The sequence below is a fragment of the Dipodomys merriami genome, unplaced genomic scaffold (genome assembly GCF_024711535.1).
Source record: "Dipodomys merriami isolate MVZ:Mamm:240054 unplaced genomic scaffold, mDipMer1.0.p SCAF_69, whole genome shotgun sequence".
NCBI classification, from domain to species: Eukaryota; Metazoa; Chordata; class Mammalia; order Rodentia; family Heteromyidae; genus Dipodomys; species Dipodomys merriami.
Window position 1 is genome coordinate 4,469,942 of NW_027206279.1, and position 19,612 is coordinate 4,489,553.

Genomic DNA, 19,612 nt, shown 5'->3' on the forward strand with positions numbered 1-19,612 from the left:
GTCCCCTGGAGAGGTGGGGTGAAGAAGAAATGACTGTAAATGAACTGGGCACTGACCTTGGACTCTGACATTGCTCATTTGGCTTTCCACAGGGTCACTGTCCTCCTCCCCCAGGTCCAGGGCATTGTCCTCCAGGACCCTGCAGGCCTCCTGGCCCAGGCCACTGCCCCCCGGGACCTGGCGGACACCCCCCTGGCCCAGGCCACTGCCCTCCGGGACCTGGCGGACACCCCCCTGGCCCAGGTCACTGCCCCCCAGGACCTGGAGGACACACCCCTGGCCCAGGTCACTGTCCCCCGGGACCTGGAGGACACGCCCCTTGCCATGGTCCAAGGCACTGTGGCCCACACCACTGAGGGAAGATGAAACAGGCCACATGCTGAGGAGCCCTGCTGATCTGGCAGGGTCCTGAGCCAGAATCTTCTCTTCCTAATAAACAGGCTCCTAGAGGCCATGTTCTATTAAAAGAAAGAGAGAAAGAAAAGAAAGTCTGTTTTCCTTTCCCTCACTTGACACTCAGGGGACACTGTGGCCTCTGGGTTCTGTTGCTGGAATGGGGCATCTCTCCTGGCATCCACAGAAGCCTGACTCAGTGGGCCCACAGCAAATGGCTGTGTAAGGTCCTCCTCCTCCAATTCTCCTGTATGCCCACTCTCATCCACGGACCTCAAGTATATCCCAGCCACCTCCACCAGATCCCGTCTATCTAGATCTGGGGGGCCTTCCCAGGCTCCAGCCCACACCTCATTCTATACATCCCAGCCTCCAACCAGCACCCTGCCATCCAGAGGGACCTCACCATTGCCCCAACTCTCCAGCCTCCTGAATTCTCATCACACCCCTAACTCCTCCCAACACGGCCATGTCTTCCCTCTCTTCTACCCCCGGGGGTGGCAAAGGCCATGTCTCTAGGCCTATTAGGAAGACAGAAGCCTTTCCTCTCTGGACCCCTCCCTCTGCCTCGAGTTTCGGAGACCCTCAGGGGTCTGACCACACCTTGCCCAGCTGGCACCGATTTGTAGGCTAGCCCTGTATCCCTCCAACCAAACTAAGCTACTCAGGACAGGTAAACTGTCAGATTGTCCCACCTTCTGCTTCCACAGCCCGTTTGCCAGCGGTGTGAGACCCTCCCACATCCAGGCCCTTTGGACTCCCTGGCCCCGCAGGCTTCTCCTGTGGCTGGTGTGTGTTCTCTTCCCCAAATGGGAGACCTGCAGTGCCTGGCTGGCAGGCCAGGCGGTGACCATGGGGGGTGGGGGGGGCTGGGCATTTCTCTGAGCATCCCTCCTTCTTCTCCCTCCCCTCTCCCCCTCCTCCCCTCCACTTATTGCCCACTTCAAAAATTAATAACAATAATAATAATAATACACGAAATCGAGGCTCCGCGGCTGAGGGATTCAGAAGCCAGGTCCAGTCCAAATGGACAGCAAGGAAAAACCCAGTTGAGCAGATGGATGCCTACCCCCCCCCATCCCCGCCAGGAAAGGAGAGGAGCCAGGAAATGGAGACTCAGAATGACCCGCCTCCCCCCTTCTTCCCCCCCCGCCCCCTCCCCCCGCCCTGGGCCTGCGCTAGTGACAGACGCAGGCTGCTTTTTAAATCCTGAGGTTCTCTTATCTCTAACCCGGGGCTGCACCCCAGTTCCCGAGGAGCAGCCTGAGCCCCCGCCCCCACTCCACCCCACCCCAGGCGGCCGGGCTCCTAAGGACAAGCGCTCAGACCGGCCAGGAGCGAGGCGCGGTGCCGCAGCGCGCGGCCTCGGTGACAGACGGAGCCCCCCTGGTCCCGCGCTGCGGCGCTGCAGCGAGCCTCGCTCTCGGACGGCCCCGCCCCCGGCCCGGCCCCCGACGCCAGCTTATTGGCTGGAATGTTCCCCGGCCCCGCCCGGCGACTGGCGGGCTGGAGCTGACGCATGCGCACGAGTCCGTCGTTGGCGTTGCTTCAGCACCAGCTCCCGGACAGCGGCGCCGCCCACGGGCACGGACGTGGCGGCGGCGACTCCGGCGGGGAACCGCGGCCTGAGGGCGGTCGGTGAGCCCCGGACGGCAGCTCCCGGGACAGGCAGGAGGACCTCTCGGCAGGTCCGGCTCGCAGGTCTGCTCAGCACCCCCCGGCTCCAGGTATTTTCCACAGCCGCCATCCATCCCCCCCCCCCGCTCATTCCCGGCCCTTCCCCGAGCGCCCCCCGTTTTTTTGGGGGGGGCGCGGTGGAGATTCGGGAGCCCCCTTCCTGCCACGTCAATCTGTTCGCCCCTGAGAACCTCCCCGCCCCCATCGCTTTCCCCCTCCCGGGGAGCCCTGCCCCACCCACCTCCCTGCGACCCCCCTTTCCTAGGCCTCAGACCCCCCCACCGTCCCCCGGCCTTGCCTGTGCGCCGAGGCCTCCCCTGGAGCCCCCACCCGCCGTAATGTCAGACCAGGCTGCAACGTGTCCGTGTGCATGGGGAGGTGTGCGTGATGTACCGCGGGGGGGGGGGCGGGGAGGGGGTTCACCGAAGCGGGGAGACATTTGGCAGCTGCGTCAGGGACTGTCCACCGCCGCCGCCATCATCACCACCACCACCACCATCATCATCATCATCATCATCATCATCATCATCATCATGTTTGTCTGCCTTTGCATCTTCCCCTCCTCCATCCCTCCCCTCCCCCTCCTCCATCCCTCCCCTCCCCCCCCCCACTGAGGTGGCCTCTAAGAGGCTCTGGAGGTTGCCCTGGGGTGTCTGTGTGACCCCTGAAGCGCCCCCGCCCCGCCCCCCCACCAGGCTGGAGGGAGAGGAAGGAGCCCTTCCCCCACCTTGTGTGTGATGGAGCACTCCAGCCAGGTAACAATATGGCGCAATTTCTGTGTCCTGCCGCCCCCAGCTCTCTCCTCTGACATGACACTGCCTCTCGCTCCCGCTTGGGCTGAAAGCAAAGTGCAGTCCTTTGAGGCTAAAAAACAGAGATGGAAACACTGTTTCCCGACTATCCCAAATGAAAACGCACATTCTGCCCCTCAAAGGGAAGAGAGAGCCCCACAAGTGGAGGCAAACATTTTGTTCCCTGTGTTACAAATACCTCACTCTGGAGGGAACAGAATCTTCTTCAGAGGGTGAATGGGGGGAGGGGTGTGCTCCTCGCACCTGGGACCAGCTTGGGACTATGTCCAACCAGAAAAAGATAGGTGAGGCTGGAGCTGAGGAAGAGCTCTGAGACCCTGCATCCCTCCCCAGCCACCGAGAAAAGAAAAAGCGAAGCCAAACCATACACAAACAAAAGGAGGAAGAGGGAGGGGAAGATGAAAAGAAGAAGAAGAAGAAGAAGAAGAAGAAGAAGAAGAAGAAGAAGAAGAAGAAGAAGAGGAGGAAGAAGCAGCAGCAGCAGCAGTGCAGGGGCCTAGAGCCAGAGCTGCTGTTCAGGGAGTTGGGCAGGAGCGCCATTTGCTGTCTGGTTTATCTTGCCAAAGATCAGCCCTGTCTAGTCTGCTCATTTCCCCTGGGCCCCAGAGCCACTTGCTGTGTTCCCACAATTCCCAGGGGCCCTGGGGGCCCCCCAGGCTCCCTCCACACTGGACAGAGACCATGGACACTACCTAGTATAGACTCGGGGTTCCTGCTGAGCAAAGTGGCACTCTAGGGAGAGGTACACAGTGTATAAGATGGCACACACATACACCACACACACACCATAAACCACACCACACACAAACCACATACACCTCAGGGATCACACGCATACCACAAACCACACAAACACCCCTCACACCACACATATATCACACACATACATACACACCACAAACCACACTGCACGTTCAACACACCCTACAAACCACATACACTCACAACATACATATCATACACAAACCACACAAATACCCCCTCATCACACACCTCACACACCATGCATACACACACATCACACAAATACCCTCCACACCACACACATCACAAACCACACAAATACCCCTCACACCACACACACATCACACATATACACACCACAAACCACACCACACACACCACAAAAACACCCTACAAACCACACACACATCACACTCAAACCACATGAACAACCCCTACACCACACACACATCACACACACTGCACACTTGTCATAATTTTTTCTTCCTTTATGTATTTCATGTTTCAGTGCTAGGGACTAAATGCAGGGCCTTTGTAAAGCGTGCTCTGTAGCACAGCTAAGTAGCCAGCCCCTTTGTAAGCCCTACATTTTTATTTTCTTTTTAAGATAAAATCTTTATTGTTCAGACTGGCCTTAAACTCCTGAGCTCAAGTAATCTTCCTGCCTCAGCTTCTCCTGTAGCTGGGACTATAGACACATACCACCATGCCCAGCAACCTGTATCCACCACAGAGATATTCAAAATAACTTTTTTTTTTTTTTTGGTTGGTTGTGGGGCTTGAACTCTGGGTCTGGGCGCTGTCCCTCTGCTCTTCAGCTCAAGGCTTGAGCCACAGCGCCACTTCTGGTTTTTTGGTGGTTTGTTGGAGATGAGTCTCACATACTTTCCTGCCCCGGGCTGGCTTTGTTTTTGGTTTTTTTTTTGGGGGGGGGGTCAGGTCATGGGGCCTGAACTCTGGGCCTGGGCGCTGTCCCTCAGCTCTTCAGCTCAAGGCTAGCACTCTACCACTTGAGCCACAGCGCCACTTCCAGCTTTTTTCTTTTTGCTTATGTGGTGCTGAGGAATCGAACCCAGGGCCTCTGGCATGCAAGGCAAGCGCTCTACCACTGAGCTACCTTCCCAGCCCTCCTTGAGTTTTTCAAATGACCTCTTTATTCCCAGCGGTGGGAGCTGCTTCCCAACTATCTGTCTGGCCACTCTGTGGAACCACAAGAATGTCCACATGGCCTTTCCGTAGGCTTTTGGGGCAAGGCTAATACACACAAATATCTGCCTACCACCAGGCTCCCATGTTGGGGCTCTGTGTCTGGAGTTCAGTCAGGCTAGCCCTGGCTGCTGGGATCTTTTCCTCCTGACCCAGGCCAGCATCACCACTTTCCATCCTCCTCTCCCCGCCCCCCACCTGCCTGCATGCCTGCCCGCCTGCCATCACTCAGCTTACCAGCCGCTGGGCCCGGCAGGCAGACCAAGAAGGTACTCATCCCAGTCAGCGCTGCAGAACCAAAAGGCTGGAGAAGGGAGGACAGGAGCATTTAACTCCCATCACTGCTCTCCTGTGAGCAGAGGCGGGCAGGGGCTGGCAGAAGCCCGGAGTTGGGCTGGGCGCTGGGAGGGCTGCAGGAGAGGCCCGTAGTCCACAGCAGTCAGGATGTGGAGGGATTCTCAGTTCTCCATATTGACCATGGCTGGCAAGGTGAAGAAGAGTCAGACTAGACAAGGAGCAGCGGATCCTAGTTCCTCAGAGAGGCATGGTAGAGGTAGAAGGGAAGGATCTGGTGCTAAGGAGACCCTCGTGGAAACTAACCAAGGATGTTCCTTGAAGAAGAACCAACTGAACAAGGGTGCTCTGCCAACACCCCACCCCACCCCAGTGTGCTGGCTTCCTTCATGTAAAAGAAATTGACATTCTAAAGAGGGGCACAGACATTCTAAAGAGAATTCCATTGCTTGGTGCTCCAAGACCAGGGGCAGCCAGAACTGGCCCATTGCTGCACCTTGGCAGTTCACTCTTCTGACCACTAGGAGGCAGCCTGTGCTCTAAACAGGGAGACTGAGGACCCTCAGGACTCAGTCCAGGCCAGGTACTCAAAAAATAAAAATAAAGACTATGGGACTTCAAACCTTAAAGAAGTAACTATCCAGCAGGGTGCTGGGAGCTCACACCGGTAATCCAAGCTACTCAAAAGGCTGAGACCTAGAAGATCACAGTTCAAAACCAGCCTAGGGGATTAGAGGCATGGCTCAGGTGGTAGAGCACCAGCCAATGAAAGTGTCAGATACTGAATTTGAGTCCTATCTCAAAAGAAAAAAAAAAGAGGAGGAGGAGGAAGAGGAGGAGGAAGAAGGAGAAGAGGAGGATAAGGAGGAAGAGAAAAACATCCATGTCAGGTATGGCGGGACACAGCTATAATTCCAGCACTAAGGAGGCTGAGGCAGGTTTGTGAGTTCCAGGTCAGCCTGAGCTACATAGTAAGATACTGTCTCAAAAAACAAACAAACAAAACAAGGGCCGGGGACTATAACTTAATGGCAGAAGGTCCTAGGTCTGATCCCCAGAACAATTAATAAACTACCTAAAACTTTTAAAAGACTACATACGTATATACATTATAAATGTGTATATATAGGCATTCATTTCACATGCACACACACACACACACACACACACACACTCAGGGTGTGAGAAATTCTAAAATGGAGACATATTGCCTAAGGTAACAAAAGATGACAAGTTAAGAATGCAAATACACACCTTTAATGCCATTTGCAATATAAGTGTGGGAAAGGGTGAAAAGTCCAACGTGCCTTCCGCAGGCCGGGCAGCAGGCAGCTTTCGTGTGTCCCATTAGTTGATTCACATATCAAAACAGACAAGGGTGCTAATATTTTGACAACCATGACTCTCTCCTGGGACCTCAGGCTAAGGCGTGACAGGGCCAGGAGCCTACCTTCACTGCTCCCCCATTTTGCCCTCAGTGTGAGCACTATTCTCTCATAGCCAGACATCCTCCTGAAAATGGAATAAAATAGAAGTAGAGTTTGCCTCATCTTTCCAGGTCCTCCACTTGGTCTCCAGGCATAACTTGATCTCCATGGGCAATGTGCACACACTGCTGTGGCCAGGACTTTGGCCCATAGCCATCAGTCCCTGCTCTCCAGCCCCACTTTCCACAGGAAAGACAGGCAAGAGACACAACTCCATCATGCAGAGTTATGCATCAGGCAGGGTAAAGGATTACAGAGCTCATGGTGACTTGAAATAGTCAGGGAAGGCGTCACCAAGGAGGTAAGACTTGCATGGAGATTATTCTTAAAAAGTAACTCAGAACACGTGCCTAACATGAGTGAGACCCTGAGATTCATTCCCAGCTCTGCAGAAAAGAAAAAGACAAAAAGGGAAAATTAAAAAATAAGATGGAGGGGCTGGGAAGGTGTCCTAGTGGTAGAGCACTTGCCTAGCATGCATGAGGCCCTGGGTTCGATTCCTCAGTACCATATAAACAGAAAAAGTTGGAAGTAGCTATGTGGCTCAACTAGTACAGTACTAGCCTTGAGCAAATAAAGCTCAGGGACAGTGCCCAGGCCCTGAGTTCCAGCCCTAGAACTGGCAAAACAAAAACAAACAAAAATGGAAGCCAAATGCTGGTGGCTCAAGCCTATAATCCTAACTACTCAGGAGGCTGATATCTAAGGATCATGGTTCAAAGCCAGCCAGGCAGAAAAGTCCCCATGAGACTCTCCCCCCGCCCCATAAGATTCTTATCTCCAATTAATCACTCCAAAACTGGAAGTGGAGCTATGGCTCAAAGTGGTAGAGCACTAGCCTTGAGCAAAAGAGTTCAGGGACAGTGCCTAGGCCCTGAATCCAAGCCCCACAACTGACATACATCCATACATCCATAATGTTTTTTTAAATGGCAGGCATGATGCTGTATGCTTGTATTTCCAGTCCTTGTGAGTATGAAGCAGGAATATGTTTCAGGCCAGCCTGACCTACATAACAAGACCCTGTCAAAAAAAAAAAAAGACGAAAGAAAAGGCAAAATAAGGAAACATGGACTGCCGCCCCCCACCCCCCCAGGTTCTGCGATTGTCTGGGGTGATGGCAGGGAACAACCTGACAAAAGAAAATGTTCAAAGGATCCAAGAGTGCCTAGATGTGTCAGGAGAATAAAGGGACCAGCTGGGGGCACCAGTAGCTACACCACCTACCCAGCAAGTGTGAAGCCAAGTTCAAACCCCAGGACTATAAAAAGAGAGAGAGAGAAAGGAGGAGGAACAGTAGGCAGGAGGAGGAGGAGAGGAGGAGAGGAGGAGAAACAACTGTAGCAGGAGGAGCATGGGCCACAAGTCAGAAGACCCTGCACTGCTCTCAAAGTCCCCTCCTTACCCCTCACTGGCTCTGTTTTCAAGTCTACAAAAACGAGGCCATTCTTACCTTACGGAATTGTTTGCCACGAGTAAATGAGATTGTGCATACAAAAGCGTGTCAGCTTGGGGCATGGTGGCCAACCATGTCCTTTTGAGTGCTGGATGAAAGCATGCTCCCCCAAGATGCAGACTTTGCGACCTCGCCCCCTCCCCTTTTCCTCAGATGGAGGGTCAAGACAACCCCAGGCTCCTCCTGTCTCCTTGCCTTCCTGAACAATTCTGGGATGTGGGGTGCTCTAGCCCCATCCTCCACCCCTCTCTCCCCTACCTGTGATCTCCCAGGTCCCAGCCGGCAGCCATGGCCCCCGAGGCAAGCCCGGAGAGGAGCTGCTCCCTCCACACCTGCCCCCTGGAGGACCCTTCCAATGCCTCCGTCCCGGCGCCCTCCGCATCCACCCTCCAGGCTGTGGACCCGAGTAGTCCCTTAGCTCCTGGTCATTTCGGCTACTCTAGAGGGCCGCACGAATATCAAGAAGGCAGTTCGCTACTAGGACTGGGAGACCAGGCAGCCCTGTGCTCCCATGTCTCCAACTACAGCCCTTCCTTGGTGCCCTCCCAGCACGATGGCACCTGGAAGCCACCTGCGCAGCGTCACGTGGTCAGCGTCAGGTAAGGAGGGGGGACCAACAGCCCCCTGATTGCCCCCCTGGAAGGTGGGGCAGATCCTTGGGGGTCTCTTAGGAGGCAGCGTGGCTGTGCCCTGCTCCGGTGGAGGGGGCAGGCTGGGTGGTGTGGAGGGGTTGGGAGCTGGGAGAGGAAAAGCCCTGCACACACACACATGCGCACACACACACATGTGCACATACACACACGGAGAAGACTCTAGCAAGTGTGGTTTCTTCTCTTCTTCAGGCAGGAGCGGACCTACCGGATGCCCAAGAGGTAGGCATGGGCCTCCCGTAGACTCCTAAGGGGGACCAGGCTGCTAACGACCCCTTTTTGGTGAGCCCTAAGCTCACCAGCTCCCTACTACCAACCATGGCTCATGTGGGCTTCCTCGCTCTGTCCTAGCTATTCCCAGCTGATCGCTGAGTGGCCGGGCACCGTGATCCTGCTGTGTCTGGCTTTCATCCTCCTGTGCACGCTGGCAGGACTGTTGGGAAGTCGCTTGCCCGACTTCTCGGACCCTTTACTGGTGAGAGCCCAAGGGAAATCACAGGGGCCTTTGGCCTGGCCAGCACAGCTCAGGATGGCCGCTGTGGAGCGGCCCCAGCTGGGGTGGTAACAATGGAAGTTGTACAGGTGATACAGAGATCCTGTGTCCACAGCCCAGGTGGGTGGGACCTCCCGCCCCCCCCCCCAGGAGTCAACAGGGCAGAGGTAAAAAGGGAACAGATGGGGAGCTCCTCCCCCTCTGCCCACCTGCTCTTCTCTCTCTTCTCCCCGCAGGGCTTCGAGCCTCGGGACACAGATGTTGGGCGAAAGCTAGAAGTCTGGAAAGCACTACAGGCTTTCACCGGCCCCAAGAACCTGCTCTCCCTTTCTCCGGACCCTGAACTGAACAGGTAACAGGTTCCCATCTTTCCACTGGGGTATGGCGAAGGGAGAAAGCGCAAGACTCCCAGGAAAGGGGCAGTGGGTGGCCCCCTCATGTTGCTGGGCCGCCCTGGGCAGTGGTCCCTGGCCTCCTTCGCTGCTAATGGTGCCTACTCTGCGCGTTCTTCCCGCCCCAGCTCCACCTTCCACAGCACCCTGAGCCCCGCGTCCTGGGGCAAGGCCCAGGAGAGCGTGGTCCGGGCCCGGAGGATGGTGGAGCCCATAGATGACAATGGGGAGGACAGCTTCTTCTGTGGCCCCCCAGGTAAGCTGCAGCCCCGCCAGCCCTGGCTGCAGGGGCAGCTCCCACCCCCAGCCAGCAGGGTGGGCTGTCCCAGGATAACTGTGGGAAAGCAGCCAGCCCGGCACAGCAAAGCCAGCGCAGCTGACTTGCAGCCCCAACCAGCTAGGGTCAAGCAGGAAAGACGGCGGGGGGGGGGGGGGGAACGGGGTGCGCAGAAATGAAATCCAGCCACTGGGTAAGGGTTGGGACTCCCAGGAGTTTGACCCTCAGGAGCTCTGGGTGAGCCTCTTCCCTGTGGTAGGGCTGAGGACCCGGGGTCAAAGGGTGAGCTCCAAGGGGGTTGGGGGGGCTGTGTTGCAGAGAAGAGCCATGCAAAGCTGGTGTTCGTGTCAACCTCGGGGGGCAGCCTGTGGAACCTGCATGCCATCCACTCCATGTGCCGCATGGAACAGGAGCAGGTGAGCTGCCGGGGGAGGCTGGGGGCGGGGAAGAAGGGGGCACGAGGGACTTGATGTTAAGGAGACACAACAGAGCCAGACTGCAAGCGGGGAGTGGGAAGAAGCCCTTTTCTACTTAGAAAACTTTCCCAACACTGCTGACAGGTTTGGAATTGGGGCGGGAAAAGCAGTCAGATTTTTTTTTGTCCGTCGTGAGACCTGAACTCTGGGCCTGGACACTGTCCCTCAGCTTTTCAGCTCAAGGGTAGCTCTACCACTTGAGCCACAGCGCCACTTCTGGCTTTTTCTGCTTATGTGGTGCTGAGGAATCGAACCCAGGGTCTCAAGCATGCAAGGCAAGCACTCTACCACTGAGCCACCTTCCCAGCCCAGGCAGAAGTTTTTGAAGAGCCAAGATGCAGCTCTTGGAAAGTGGTGGCTCACACCTATAAGCCTAGCTACTAAGAAAGCTGAGACCTAAGGATAGCAGTTTAAAGCCAGCCCAGGCAGGAAAGTCTGTGACACTACCTCCAATTAACCAGCACAAAAGCCAGAATGGAGCTGTGGTTCAAGTGGTACAGCATCTGCCTTGAGTGAAAAAAGCTAAGGGCCAGCACTGAGTTCAAGATCCAGTATTAGTGCAGGTGTGCCTGCGCATGCGTGCATGTACACATACACACACACACACACACACACACACACACACACGTGCACAGAGCAAGCTGTTGAGGAGGTCCTAGGCTGGGGAGCTGAGACTCTGTGCTTTAAGGCCCCAACCCCCAGCAAGACCCTGCCAGTTATGCTAACAGCTATAGAAAGACTTGCTGCTAAAATCACTCCATAGCCCAAGCCCCCTTGCATCACACCTGCCATCCCGAGAACCAGAAAGACGTGTGTTCTGCAGTCAGATGTCTGAGTTCAAGGCCAGCTCTAAGGCTCCCTTGTTCCATGACTGTACCTTCTTGGTGGGTAAGGTTGTTGCTGTGCACATTGCTTCTGCCTAGTTTTGGTTTGGTGGTGCTGGGGACTAAATCCAGGGGATTGTGTATGTGCAAGGCACCTGCTCTACCCCCAGTCCTGTGTATAGGATGAGCAGATAATACTGCAATCACTCAGCGAGTGTCACCACCGTTATCATCATGATCTCAGCCCCAAGGCCAGGCAGGCAGATCACCAGCAGCAGAGCAGGGCCCCTGGCTCCAGGTTGGAACTCTCTGTACACAACAGCTGTTGCTGTGGCAACAGTCTGTGGAGGAGGAAAGGAGGCATGAGGTCTGGCTCCAGGAGGATTTAAACAGCCCAGAAAGAGAGAAAGAGAGAGAGACAGACAGACAGACACGGAGAGACAGAGAGACAGAGACAGACAGCTAGACACCTACAGAGACAAACACAGAGAGAGAGAGAGGCAGACAAAGACAGAGACAGACTAAGAGGCACACATAGACAGCAATGTCCTGGCTTCTGCTTTTTACCTGGCTTCCTTCCAGCCCCATGGCACCTTGACCTTTTCCCATACATGGCTGTGAAGGTCACCTCCAGCCCAATAGTGCAGAGTTGGAGTGTGTGGACCCCCCCCCCCGACCCACCATAGGAGTCCTCAGGGCAGAGCCTCTTATCCCTGAGGCTCTTCCAACATGTAGCTGCCTGCACCTGGGCCAGAAGCCAAAGGGAACTCAGAAACAAGCCAGTGATATTGGGCTGTCAAGTCACCCCTTTGTCTCCAACCTGCACCTGAAGAAGTGTGAATGGTTAGGCCAGGGCTGGGGGGCCTGGAGCCTCCCCCACCCACCGACTGCTCCTGAGCGCTCTCATACTGTGTGCCCCACAGATCCGCTCCCATCCGCACTTTGGGGCTCTGTGCCAGCGCACCGCAGCCAATGAGTGCTGCCCCAGCTGGTCCCTCGGGAACTATCTGGCCGTGCTGTCCAACCGCTCCTCCTGTCTGGATACTACGGAAGCTGACGCGGCTCGCACCCTGGCCCTGCTGCGGTACTGCGCGCCCTACTACCACCGTGGGGTCCTCGTGCCCTCCTGCCTGGGATCCAAGCCGGACAAGCCCCCATTCTGTGCCCAGGTCCCCACCAAGTGCGCCCGCAGCGGGGCTGTGTACCAACTCCTGCACTTCCTGCTGGACAGGGACTTCCTGAGTCCCCAGACGGCTGACTACCAGGTGCCATCCCTCAAGTTCGGCCTGCTCTTCCTGCCCATCACAAAGGACGCCTCCATGCTGGACATCTACCTGGATGGCCTAGCCGATGTCCAGAAGGTCTCTGACAATTACACATCGGTCAGTGGCATGGACCTGGGCCTCAAGCAGGTGCTGCTGAAGCACTTCCTGGCGCTGGACACAGTGTACCCCCTGCTGGCCCTGGCCGTCATCTTCTTCAGCGTCACCCTCTACCTGCGCTCCTTCTTCATCACAGTCATGGTGCTGCTGGGGGTGCTGGGCTCCCTGATGGTGGCCTTCTTCCTTTACCACGTGGCCTTCCGCATGGCCTACTTCCCCTTCGTCAACCTGGCGGCCCTCCTGCTGCTCAGTGGCGTCTGCGTCAACCACACCCTCATCTTCTTCGACCTCTGGCGGCTCAGCAAGAGCCAGGTGCCCTCCGGGGGGCTGGCACAGCGCGTGGGCCGCACCATGCACCACTTTGGCTACCTGCTGCTGGTTTCGGGGCTCACCACAGGCGCTGCCTTCTACGGCAGCTACCTGAGCCGCCTGCCCACCGTGCGCTGCTTCGCCCTCTTCATGGGCACCGCCGTGCTGGTGCACATGGGGCTCACGCTGGTCTGGCTGCCCGCCTCGGCCGTGCTGCACGAGCGCTACCTGGCCCGCGGCTGTCTGCCCAGGCAGGCCCCGAGGGGCGGCAGCGACCCCCTGCGGCTGCTGCTGGCCATACACCGGCGGATCCGCGGCCTCCGCAGGGTCGTGTCCATCCTCTCCCGCCTGCTCTTCCAGCGCCTGCTGCCCTGTGGGGTCATCAAGTTCCGGTACATCTGGATCTGCTGGTTCGCGGCGCTGGCGGTGGGGGGCGGCTACATCGGCGGTGTCAGCCCCCGCCTGCAGCTGCCCATTCTGCTGCCTGCCGGGGGCCAGGTCTTCCGGCCCAGCCACCCCTTCGAGCGCTTCGATGCCGAGTACCGCCAGCAGTTCTTGTTCGAGGACCTGCCCCCAGACGAGGGCGGCCACCTGCCCGTGGTTTTGGTGTGGGGCATCCTGCCGGTGGACACGAGCGACCCCCTGGACCCTCGTAGCAACAGCTCCCTGGTGAGCGATCCTGACTTCTCCGTCAGCAGCCTGGAGGCCCAGGACTGGCTGTTGGAACTCTGCCACCAAGCCCGGAACCAGAGCTTCTTCAGCACCCAGCCCAAGGGGTGGCCCACACTGTGCCTGGTGGAGGCCCTGCAGAGCTGGATGGAGAGTCCCAGCTGTGCCCGCCTCGGGCCTGACTTCTGCTGTGGCCAGACAGACTTCCCCATGGCCCCCCAGCTCTTCCTGCACTGCCTCAAGATGATGGCTCTGGAGCAAAGCCCCGATGGCACCCATGACCTGGGGCTCCGCTTCGATGCCCACGGCAACCTCGCTGCCCTGGTCCTGCAGTTCCAGACCAACTTCCCATACAGTCCCGAATACGGCCCGGTCCACCACTTCTACACCGAAGTCAGCCGCTGGCTGGCCTCCGAGCTGGGCAGGGCACCCTCGGGCCTCCGCCGAGGCTGGTTCACCAGCCGGCTAGAGCTGTACAGTCTGCAGCACAGCCTGAGCACGGAACCCGCCGTGGTGCTGGGGCTGGCTCTGGCGCTGGCCTTTGCCACGCTGCTGCTGGGCACCTGGAATGTTCCACTCAGCCTGTTCTCAGTGGCAGCCGTGGCGGGCACGGTGCTGCTCACTGCAGGCCTGCTGGTCCTACTCGAGTGGCAGCTCAACACGGCCGAGGCTCTCTTCCTGTCTGCCTCGGTGGGCCTCTCGGTGGACTTCACCATCAACTACTGTATCTCCTATCACCTGTGCCCACATCCCGATCGCCTGAGCCGTGTGGCCTTCTCCCTGCGCCAGACCAGCCGGGCCACGGCCATGGGGACGGCGGCCCTGTTTGCCTCGGGCGTCATCATGTTGCCTTCCACCGTCCTGCTCTATCGCAAGCTGGGCATCACCCTGATGATGGTCAAGTTCGTCAGCTGTGGCTTCGCCAGCTTCTTCTTCCAGTCTCTGTGCTGTTTCTTCGGGCCCGAGAAGAACTGTGGGCAGATCCTGTGGCCCTGCGCGCACCTGCCGTGGGGTGCGGGCACGGAGGATCCTGACGAGGAGAAGGCGCGGCCCGGGGCAGGCATCCCTGGGATCTGCCCCGAGCATTACGAGCTTCAGCCCCTGGCGCGGCGCCGGAGCCCCAGCTTTGACACCAGCACGGCCACCAGCAAGCTGTCCCATCGGCCCTCGGTTCTCTCGGAGGATCTGCCGTTTCACGACGGCAGCTGCTGCGGCCGGCCCCCACTCGTGCCCGCCTCCCCGCGGGACCTGCTCCTGGACCACCAGGCAGTGTTCAGCCAGTGCCCGGCTTTGCAGACCTCCTCGCCCTATAAGCAGGCTGGCCCCAACCCGCAAAGCTGGGTGACACAGGACTCCCAGGAGCAGAAGGCGGAGCCTCCCCAGGCCTCCCCGGAAGTCCCGCCCCCCTCTCCCAAGTCCAAGGCGGAAGAACTTCCTGATGGTCTCTGCTCCTCAGCCAGCACCCTGGAGGGGCTCAGCGTCTCCGACGACACCTGCCTGAGCGCCTCCGAGCCCAGTGCCCGCGTGCCGGATTCCGTGGTTATCTGCCCAGAAGACCTGGATGATGCCGGGAAGCCCGCGCTTGAGCGGGGCCAGCTGAATGGGAAGCGTGACACCCTCTGGCTGGCGCTGAAGGAGACCATCTACGACCCGACCCTGGCCAGCTCCCAGCACAGCAGCTCGTCCTGGAAGGGCCGCGGCGGGCCAGATGGCAGCCCTGTGATGCTGCCCAACAGCCAGCCAGATCTGCCAGATGTGTGGCTCCGCAGGCCCAATGCCTACACCTCCGGCTACAGCACCTAGAGGAGGTCGCCAGAGGCCAGACCAGGCTGCGGACCTGTCCCTGATGATGAGGCAGGGCCCGCACCAGGCTAGAGCCTGAAGGTATTTCTCCAAAGTGACACCCTCCAGCTATGGATTTTTTTCAACCCTGCCAGATGTTCCAGCCTTGATCTCTCTGCTACTCATCCCTTACATCTGGAGGACTCGGTGGGGAGGACCTGTGAGAGGGAATACCCGGCTCTCCTCGTGACCTGCTGAGGGCCTGTCTGCCCCCACCGTGCCAATAAGGAAGGACCCCTCCTTTGGAAGGGGAGGGGAGGCTGGATGTGCAGCTCTATCAGGGGAGATGGCTCTGGCCCTCTCCCAAGTGGCAAGATGCTCAGTGACCCTGGGGTACCCCGTCCTTACAACCCTGACAGTACCTCACTGAGCAGAAGAGCCCTCAGCAATCTCCACTGCCTCCTGAATCACCCCCCTTCTCATTCATTGACTCTTCATCAGGAAGCTTTTCATTCTTTGGGGAACGTCTCTGGCCAGGATCGGGCTGGGGGCTTCTTCCTGGACTGCTGTCCAGTGTGAGCAGTTTCCCAGGGCTGAGCGGAGCTGGCTGTTGGTTGGAAGCCAGGAAGGCAGACTTGGCTGGCGGGAAGCCAATGGTTAGCCACAGAGCACCGCTAAATTGCAAGATCCTCCGCTCCTGAGAGGAACCCATAATTGTGTCCAGCAGTTTGCTACGGGGCGGTGAGGTTCTGTGAGCCCCAACAAGCAAGGGAAACACACAGAGACTGAGGAAGCCATCGATTTCCCCGCTCACGTGGCGGGCCCTGGCAGAGCGGTTTCCTGACTCATTCTATCACCACAACTCTCAGACTCTGGCTACCAGCTTCAGAGACACTGGTCCCTGGCTTGTCTTGATCCTTTGCTTCTAGTACTTTCCTCCAACCTGCCTTTTTGGCTGTCTGTGTGTAAACCCTGCCTCCCCCTTTGGGCGCCCATCTCCAGAATAAGCTGCACTCTGAGCAGATCCCAGGGTGCCTCCTTGTGTCCCCCATACACCCCATCCTCCCCTCTGGAATCCTCTGAGGGACCTCCAGCGGCCAGCCTCCAGACGAGCACTGACCTGATCCTCAGGCCGCAGTGCACACGGAGGCCTGGCAGGACAGGAACTAAGGGATGGAAGGCCATGGTCCAGCAGAATAATCCAGCTAAGAAAGAACTCAGATCTGCCCTTTCTGGGGAACGTACTAGTCTGAAACTGCTCTCTGGGTCAAGTCTTGAGCTTCTAAAGAACAAATCTGGGGGAATGGGGCACTGGGTATCTGACTTGGGTACCTACCCAAAGCAAGGAGTCTACCTTGAAGGTCCAACCCATGTCACAGCTCATACATTAGGTGGCGCCAGGGAGTCTATGAACAGCTTTGCGTATGGTATTAGGAGGGGCACCGCTGTGGGGAGGTGGGGAGGGTGCCTTCAGAGAGCCCAGCTCCTTACACATGGACTGGAAGGCGTTTTGAGAATATCATTTCCAGCAGTTTCCAAAGGCTATAGCCTGACCACCCTTCCTTAAAAGAAGCCTTGAACTCTAACACCAAGGGTCCTGGGGTCCTGCAGGCTCTTGGCAGCCCCTCAGGATGTGCCCTGAAAACCATAGATCCACGCCAGTTTCCCTAGGGGTGTCAAGGAAGATTAGGGGTTTTTCTACAGCCCGTCTGTCGTAGAGCTGGAGTGACTCAGAGGATATGCTGGCTTGATTATGTCATGTTCCTATGTTGTTGAGACCTACCTCCCACCCCCAGCAGCTCATGACCAGTGAAGCAGAAATCTAAATGAGACCTAAGAGTTACGGAGATGACAGAAGACAGTACAGTTGTCCCTTGGTATCTACAGAGAATTGGTTCCGGGAACCCCCCCTCCCGCAATGACGAAATCCAAGGATGCTCAAGTTCCTTGTGTAAAACGGTGTAGTATTTGCTTATAACCTGCGCGTATCCTCAATATACTTCAAATCGTCTCTAGTGATCTACGATACCTACTACAATGTAGAGGCTGTGTCAGTTGTTGTTATACTGTGTTGTTTAAGGAATAATGACAAGAAAAAATATGTATGAGTTCAGTTATGATGTGGTTTTTTTTTCCCACCCCACCCCAAATATTTTCAATCTGCATGGTTGAATCTGCAGGTACAGAACTCATGGGCACAGAAGACTGACCAAGTCAGTTGGCTCAATCAAGATAAGTCATTCTTGGCTCACTCCAGAAGTCCCAGCTTCTCTAGCCACCAAGGCAAAAGCATCACTGGAACTTAGGAGTTGGGAGACAAATGGAACAACATTGTAAGACCTACCCCCCTCCAATCTTAAATAGCCAGGTGCTAGGTATTGGGGAGGCTGAGATTTGAGGATACTGATTCAAAGCCACCCTGAGCAGGAAAGTCTGTGGAGACATTTCCTTTTAACCACCAGAAAACTGGAAGTGGTGCTGTGGCTCAAGTGGTAGAGCTGAAGAGCTCAGGGACAGTGCCCAGGCCTTGAGTTCAAGCCCCATGACTGACAGGAAAAAAAAAAAAGAGAGAAAAGAAGGAAGGAAAGAAAGGAATAAAGCCGAATTCTCAATTTCCCAACACATCTACACAAAACAGTGATTATCCACACACATTCAAGCCTGGGGGTGGATGATGTAATAAGGATTCTCTCTCCTCTCTCTCTCTCTCTCTCTCTCTCTCTCTCTCTCTCTCTCTCTCTCTCTCTCTCTCTCGCTCGCTCGCTCGCTCGCTCGCTCGCTCGCTCGCTCACTCTCCTCCCCCCTCTTTCTTTCTCTCTCCCTCCCTCCCTTACTCCCAACCTTATCCTAAGACTTACTTTTAAAGCTGCCTTACGTGGATTTTGCTTTTCTCCATCTCCAAGAATATGCTAGCTTATTTACATAACAGGTTAGGAAATAACTTCCAAAGAGTAAATAGAATTGAATATGGCCTCCTGAGACCAGAAAGAGGAGGCGCTCAGTTTTTGGAGGGGTAATTCCCACCTCCAGTATAAGCTACAGCTTACCGGATAGTTGCTTTCCACAGGTGGCATCTGTTATGAGGGTTATTTGGCTTCTCCTGAGCCTTATTAATTTCCTCTTGGGTAACAAATGATTTCCCCCCACACTCCTTCTACTGCCCCAGTCGCTCGCGCTGACCTCCAAATACTTGCAGCAGGTATGAGGCAAGAACATGGAATCACAGAGAGGAAGTGTTAAATTAGCTGGGTGCCAGTGGCTCACTCCTGTAATCCTAGCTACTCAGGAGGTTCAGATCTGAGGACTGCAGTTCAAATCCAGCCCAAACAGGAATGTCTGTGAGACTTGTCTCCAATTAACCACCAAAAACCTGGAAGTGGTGCTGTGGCTTGAGTGGTAGTTTGTGTTGGGCTGAAGAACTCAGGGATAGCTCCACAAGCAAAAATAAATTTAAAAAAATATATATATATATACATATATATGATGACACTCTTCTAATGTGTGGAGTGGCTTCCTATTTTTTTTGGGGGGGGGTCCAGTTATGGGGCCTGAACTCTGGGCCTGGGCGCTGTCCCTCAGCTCTTCAGCTCAAGGCTAACGCTCTACCACTTGAGCCACAGCACCAATTACGGCTTTTTTCTTTTTGCTTATGTGGTGCTGAGGAATCGAACCCAGGGCCTCATGCATGCAAGGCAAGTGCTCTACCACTGAGCCACCTTCCCAGCCCCCTATTATTCTTAAGATAAAACTGAATCCCTTTACCTTGGCACAAAGGCTGCCACTTTGCTTCTTTCCTGCTTTATCTGTACCTTTCTCCTACCTTCTTTTTCTTCCTGGGGTCTGGCATTTGTGCTCAGACCAGCATGAACCCTAATCCTCCTATTTGTGCTTCTCCAGTAGCACAAGGAGAAACAGGGTGCTCCAGCACACATAGTTTTTTTTTCCCCTTAAATTCATTGAGAAGAAGGTCTCTCTCTCTCTCTCTCTCCCTTCCTCCCTCCTTGCCTCCAGTCCTGAGGCTTGATCTCAGGGCCTGGGCACTGTCCCTGAGCTGCTTTTGCTCAAGGCTAGCACTCTACCACTTGAGCCACAACACCACTGCTTTATCTGTGTGTGTGGTGCTGAGGAATCAAGCTCGGGGCTTCATGCATGCTAGGCAAGCACTCTACCACTGAGCCACCTTCCTAGCTGGAGATGAAGGTCTCTCATTTGGGCTGGCCTCAAACCACAATCTTCCAGAGTAGCTAGGATGACCAGCGTGAGCCTGGTTTGGTCCTATCTTCCAGTTC

At 56.1% G+C, this 19,612-nt stretch overlaps 1 protein-coding gene across 2 annotated transcripts; it reads left to right on the forward strand.

The window, feature by feature from the left end:
• Positions 1-1,954: 1,954 nt before the first annotated feature.
• On the forward strand, positions 1,955-17,436 carry Disp2 (dispatched RND transporter family member 2). Of its 2 annotated transcripts, none has more exons than XM_070005792.1 (8): positions 1,955-2,120; positions 8,342-8,668; positions 8,912-8,941; positions 9,071-9,194; positions 9,449-9,564; positions 9,733-9,860; positions 10,200-10,297; positions 12,105-17,436. In XM_070005792.1, exons 2-8 carry the CDS (start codon positions 8,358-8,360, stop codon positions 15,342-15,344), a joined length of 4,047 nt encoding a protein of 1,348 aa, XP_069861893.1. In that variant the 5' UTR covers positions 1,955-2,120; positions 8,342-8,357; the 3' UTR covers positions 15,345-17,436. The 2 variants fall into 2 exon arrangements, with proteins under 2 accessions (XP_069861893.1, XP_069861892.1); XM_070005791.1 differs by lacking the exon at positions 1,955-2,120 and adding an exon at positions 4,742-6,016.
• The last annotated feature ends 2,176 nt before the right edge of the window (positions 17,437-19,612 follow it).

Bases quoted from the DNA above. Each gene is read 5' to 3' on its own strand.
- Disp2 (XM_070005791.1), top strand. From the start codon at position 5,865: ATGGCTCAGGTGGTAGAGCACCAGCCAATGAAAGTGTCAGATACTGAA. The intron at 9,195-9,448 runs GTGAGAGCCCAA...TTCTCCCCGCAG, and splicing joins ACTTCTCGGACCCTTTACTG to GGCTTCGAGCCTCGGGACAC. The intron at 10,298-12,104 runs GTGAGCTGCCGG...TGTGCCCCACAG, and splicing joins GCCGCATGGAACAGGAGCAG to ATCCGCTCCCATCCGCACTT.